The sequence below is a fragment of the Castanea sativa genome, chromosome 12, assembly GCF_040712315.1.
Source record: "Castanea sativa cultivar Marrone di Chiusa Pesio chromosome 12, ASM4071231v1".
Taxonomy (NCBI): Eukaryota; Viridiplantae; Streptophyta; class Magnoliopsida; order Fagales; family Fagaceae; genus Castanea; species Castanea sativa.
In genome coordinates this window covers 41,490,235-41,496,568 of record NC_134024.1, presented here as the reverse complement: position 1 = coordinate 41,496,568, position 6,334 = coordinate 41,490,235, and the positions used below count along the sequence as shown (strand labels likewise).

The following is a 6,334-nucleotide window of genomic DNA, read 5'->3' as shown; positions in this document are numbered from 1 at the left end:
AGATAATGAAATGAGTGTTTGAGATATAAGGCTCGATATTTGGTTGTGAAAATGAAATAGTTGAGGAAGTATTTGAGATATTGCTTGAATTTTTGAATGTTAGGATATGAAAGTATTTTTTCTTTGAATTTAAATTTATAAATTTCAAAATCATTTATTTAGTTTTAAAAATAAAGTTTAAAAATAATATAATATGATAGTCTGCAACAAATGTCGAAAAAATTGACTATTCCAACCTCAAAAATTTTGATTAGTAGAGCAATTCTATACAATATTAGGAAAACAATTCTATGACATTTTTTTTTTTTTATATATAACATATGAATTAAGAAAATTGAGTTTCAAAGCATTTAAAAATATTTTGGTAAAACATAAATATTACACATCAAAATGAGTATGATAAATAGGTCTTAAAAAACATAAAATTTGTCTCAAATTAATTTGCAAAGTATCTGCGTATCATACAGGAAATTATCTAGTTTGACTTAATTACCAACTCCCCCTAATGGGCAAGCCATCACCTCCTTATCCTAGAAATTTGAGCTTTGAGCTTTGCCTCCGAAATTTGTTTCTACTCAGCTATTCTTGAAGGCGACTCCAAATTTGTTATCAATTCTCTAAAGAAAGCAGATGTTTCTATGACCACCTATGGTAATTAATTTGATTTCTGAAGCAAAGTTGATTGGAGAGACTTGTCAAACACTTAGCTTCTCTCACACACGCTGCACAAGCAATTTTGTAACAAGGTTTTTTGAGGTGGGTGGAGGATTTTTCTCCGCACCTTAATGTTGTACAACTAACCTATTTGGCTTCTGTTTAATGGAATAAGCAGCGTTCTTATAAAAAATAAAAAAAATAATTCCCCCAAATATCAATATTAAGAAAAAATAAGATCTTATTATAAAAACTTTCAAAAATTTAAAACTATAAATAACATCTCACTCTAAGAGTGCACAGTCAATCCGTTGTATGGAAACCGTATTCCCAACAAGGTCATAGGCAATATTATAACTTTGTTGAGCCAACACTCCAATTAACGTCAAGTCGGCGGCAGTACTCGGAACCACAGACATGCAAAAGCTGTTTGGCTCTGCTGGGTAAAAAAAGCTCTTTACATCTAAAGCCAAGTCAACCCCATTTGCAAAGGTAAAGGTAACTACTGGAAACCCAACAAGGTCACGATCAATAAACCCACTGAAGCAAGGACTTGATTGGAGCGTTCCGACAAATTGTACCAAGCCATCCATCAAGCTTAGTACTTCATCTTTAAGTGGATTGAACGCAGCTTTTGGTAGATACGTAAGTGTTGAACCTGAATCAATAATGACTCCACCTTTGCCCTTTTTTGTCACTTTAAACACTTTAGGCGAAATATCTAGCTTTTTCTCACCCACGCTAATGCTTTCTAAGGTTACATAGTAGTAGCCACCAAAAATTGTAATTGGAGTGGAAGGGCCTTCTATTCTTGCTCCATCTCCAATAATCAACTGATTATGACTATATTGAAGATTCCATATAGAACCAAAGCAGTAGCAGAATTTAGAACCCAGTTGTTTCACCAATGATGTCACCAGAGCACCAAGACCAAGTACTCCGCTACTTTGGCCACCGTCAGTACGCCAGTTACCACCCACGTCATATGCACAACCAATAACTAAATTGGGTATCGATGTTATTCCTTCATCAGAAGTCTCAAAGGTGATCTTTTCAGTGCCCAAATACCCACACACAACGGTGCCATCGCCGTATCGTAGTTCGAATTCGCAACGTGAAGCTGGACAAATCATACTGGGAGCTTGATGGCAAATGGGAGACGAACATGGTAATAATCTATACGTGGCTGACTGGGGTGGATTAAAAATTGGAAGAGCTTGGGTAAAACAGTGCATGCAAGGCTGACACTGGGTCCACGATAGACTACTGCCTGTGTCCATAGTTAGGAGCTGTGGAACAGGAGGTGAACCAATGGATATATTTGCCATAAATCCGTGATGCTTAGTCTCAGGAATAGCACTAGAGCGCACATCATCCGTTTCTAGAGAAACCCCTTGAATCTCCTTCCATATGTAGTCAAAACGAGCATTTGAACTGTCTATGGCATGCCTAGCTCGGTCTGCTAGGTGTCCTTAGGGTTGTAGTATGGAGAGTAAACCGAGTTATGGTGAATAAGTTGGGTGACTAATCGCTTTGGTTTTGTGATAGTGGGACTATTGGTGGCTAAGGATGTAGTATTAATAGTGAAGCATAGCAAGGTGAAGCAAGAAAGAAAAAAGAGATTGAAAAGAACAGCCATGGCTACAACAATATTGCTATGGATGGTCTCAACTAAGTATTATGAATATGTCTTCTCCTTTGTTGTATACTGTTCTTATATAGACACAAATATTCTAGATCCATAGACATACTCCCACAGCGTTTTGGATTACTTAACTTTCTTCCCACCGAAAATAATTAAAATTAAAAAAAATTAAAATGTGGACAAATTTTCTTATCGATATACAGAATGAGGTTCTTATAATTTAGGCATGTTTGGCATATTGTGGATTACAATAGAAATTTTAATCTTTATTATTGGGAATAAATTGTGTTGCAATGGAATAATTAAAAATGTTCATAAGTTTGGATGTGAGTTGTAATATTAGAATAAAATTTATGATTTATTTTAAAATATTGTACTTAAATTATAATATATCCTTAAAAATAATATTTTTTGAATTTGAGAGAAAGATAAGTTATTTTTTACCATTTTTTATTTTTATAATTGTAACGTGTATATGGAAAAATTGTTTACTTGAAATATATAAATTTAAAAAATAAGGTTTTAAAGAAACTGATAATATGGAGACACAATTTTCAGACCAAGCCCAAAATGTAAAGGATCTTGGCCCAGTGAACTCAGTACAATAAATTTGTAGAGAGTGGGTCAAAGAGCTAGGTTTTAGTACTTGGATAACAGTTAATATGGTTTTGGATGATGAGCCAACAAGAATTGAACCCGGTTTGTGCGAGAAAGTTGGTTCTCGGCACAGTCCGAGGAGCTCTGTTCTAGCGTATATTGGATGACCATGGTTACAGGAGTTGTTGAGATTGCTATAGTGCTTTCTCTTCTCCTTTTTTCCTCATCCTCTCTCTGGGATCTCTACCCTTATTCATATTACATCTCTCCCTTCATCCTTACCCTACATGTGGACTACATGTGGACAGTTGATGGTTTATGCTGATACTTGTCCCATCAGCCCCTCTAAAAGTCTTTTGGGGTGGCTGTAAGGCTGCCATAATACTGTTCAGAGGTCACTTCCTCATTAATGCGGTGGTAGTAGCTTCCCTTTAGATATTTTTGAGCCCTTATCCCTCTTGTACATTCATGGTGCTCGTTGCTATCATTAGAACTTCCTGAAAGGTCATCTTTAATCATTAGGATCTATACTAGATTTGCGTTTAACTTTAGTCCGAGGAGATAGTACTCCTCGGACTCGGACGACCCATGCTTCTCGGCCAAAACCACATGCTCTCGGTCAAATCCCAAAATTCATGACCCCACAATAGCCCCTCAAAACTCCGGTTTTCTCCTCGCATCCGAGGAGAAAAGTGGGGTTTTGAATTCTTAAGAGTCGATTCTGCTTTGATCCTTTGATTTACACCTGAGGGAGTGTTGTTTCATGCGCCCCATATTTATACTGTGAATTGCTTCTTTCAGAGCTACCAATCTGAGGATTTGGTTATAATATTGGGCCTGTCTTGACACTTAGTGAGAAAAAAATAGATCTTGTGGAATGATAATTCCCAAAAGTATTGGATCCGAGGACTGAGGCATGATTGAGTTATAGTTTAAACACTTTGAAGAGAAATGTTATGAAGTTTTAACTTTCTCATATCATCTGGTCCGAGGACCGAGGCATGATTGAGTTATAGTTTAAACACTTTGAAGAAAAATGTTATGAAGTTTTAACTTTCTCATATCATCTGGTCCAAGGACCGAGGCATGATTGAGTTATAGTTTAAACACTTTGAAGATAAATGTTATGACGTGTTAATTTTTCTCATATCATCTAGTCCGAGGACCGAGGCATGATTGCGTTATAGTTTAAACACTTTGAAGAGAAATGTTATTATGTGTTAATTTCCCCAAAGCATGAGGTTTGAGGACCCGGCATAGCTAAGACTCTTTTAACACTTTAATAGATGTCAATGTGTATTAATTTCCCCAAAGTAGGAGGTCCAAGGACCCGGCATAGTTAAGGTTCTGTTTAACCACTTCAATGGATGTCAGTGTGCGTTAATTTCCCCAAAGTAGGAGGTCTAAGGACCCGGCATAGTTAAGGTTCTGTTTAACCACTTCAATGGATGTCAGTGTGCATTAATTTTCCCAAAGTAGGAGTTCCGAGGACCCGTCATAGCTATGGTTCTGTTTAACCACTTCAATGGATGTCAGTGTGTGTTAATTTCCCCAAAACAGGAGGTCTGAGGACCCGACATACCTAAGGTTCTGTTTAACCACTTCAATAGATGTCAGTGTGTGTTAATTTTTCCAAAGCAGGAGGTCCGAGGACCCGTCATAGCTATGGTTCTGTTTAACCACTTCAATAGATGTTAGTGTGTGTTAATTTCCCCAAAGCAGGAGGTCCGAGGACCCGACATAGCTATGGTTCTATTTAACCACTTCAATAGATGTTAGTGTGTGTTAATTTCCCCAAAGCAGGAGGTCCGAGGACCTGGCATAGCTAAGGTTTTGTTTAACCACTTCAATAGATGTCAGTGTGTGTTAATTTCTCTAAAGCAGGAGGTCCAAGGACCCGGCATAGCTAAAGTTCTGTTTAACCACTTCAATGGATGTCAGTGTGCGTTAATTTCCCCAAAGCAAGAGGTCCGAGGACCCGTCATAGCTATGGTTTTGTTTAACCACTTCAATGGATGTCAGTGTGTGTTAATTTCCCCAAAGCAAGAGGTCTGAGGACCCGACATAGCTAAGGTTCTGTTCAACCACTTCAATCGATGTCAGTGTGTATTAATTTTCCCAAAGCAGGAGGTCCGAGGACCCGGCATAGTTAAGGTTCTGTTTAACCACTTCAATAGATGTCAGTGTGTGTTAATTTCCCTAAAGCAGGAGGTCCGAGGACCCGACATAGCTAAGGTTTTGTTTAACCACTTCAATAGATGTCAGTGTGTGTTAATTTCCCCAGAGCAGGAGGTCCGAGGACCCGACGTAGCTAAGGTTCTGTTTAACCACTTCAATAGATGTCAGTGTGTGTTAATTTTCCCAAAGCATGAGGTCCGAGGACCCGGCATAGCTAAGGTTCTGTTTAACCATTTCAAAAGATTAGAAGATATCAATATATATACCTTCAAGGACTAGCCCCGTCGCAAAGCCCCATTAAATTGCTCCTATGTTGCTGCCATTTCCTCTAATGGAGGTTCAGCGAACTCAGCCACCAAATTCGCGAGGACCTGACCCCTGACAGAGGTACGAGGCATGTACTTGATGTCAAAAGCCCCCAGAACTGTGCCCCATTTAGCAATCCTTCCCGTATAATCCACACTTTGTAGTATAGACCTGAGCGGAAGCTAAGTTAGGACAACAACTGTGTGCCTCATGTAGTGACTTGCTCACATAGCAAACTGGCCACCATAATGGCTTTCCCCAGGGACTCTTACTGATGGGAGCCTAATTGTATCATATTTAACCGTTGCACTCACTATCACATAAGCTCTCCCCACAGACGGCGCCAATTGTGGGGACACAATTTTCAGACCAAGCCCAAAATGTAAGGGATCTTGGTCCAGTGAATCCAGTACAATAAATTTGTAGAGAGTGGGTCAAAGAGCTAGGCTTTAGTACTTGGATAATAGTTAGTATGGTTTTGGATGATGAGCCAACAAGAATTGAACTCGGTTTGTGCGAGAAAGTTGGTTCTCGGCACAGTCCGAGGAGCTCAGTTCTAGCGTATATTGGATGACCATGGTTACAGGAGTTGTTGAGATTGCTATAGTGCTTTCTCTTCTCTTTTTTTCCTCCTCCTCTCTCTGGGATCTCTACCCTTATTTATATTACATCTCTCCCTTCATCCTTACCCTACATGTGGACTACATGTGGACAGTTGATGGTTAATGCTGATACTTGTCCCATCAACCCCCTCTAAAAGTCTTCTGGGGTGGCTGTAAGGCTGCCATAATACTGTTCAGAGGTCACTTCCTCATTAATGCGGTGGTAGCAGCTTCCCCTTAGATATTTTTGAGCCCTTATCCCTCTTGTACATTCATGGTGCTCGTTGCTATCATTAGAACTTCCTGAAAGGTCATCTTTAATCATTAGGATCTATACTAGATTTGCGTTTAA

General features: G+C 38.8%; 1 protein-coding gene across 1 annotated transcript; it reads right to left on the bottom strand.

The window, feature by feature from the left end:
• Nucleotides 1-938: 938 nt before the first annotated feature.
• Nucleotides 939-1,982, bottom strand: LOC142620689 (aspartic proteinase nepenthesin-2-like). The gene has a single exon (XM_075794015.1). The coding sequence runs from the start codon at nucleotides 1,980-1,982 to the stop codon at nucleotides 939-941; it is 1,044 nt and encodes a 347-aa protein (XP_075650130.1).
• Between the last annotated feature and the right edge of the window lie 4,352 nt (nucleotides 1,983-6,334).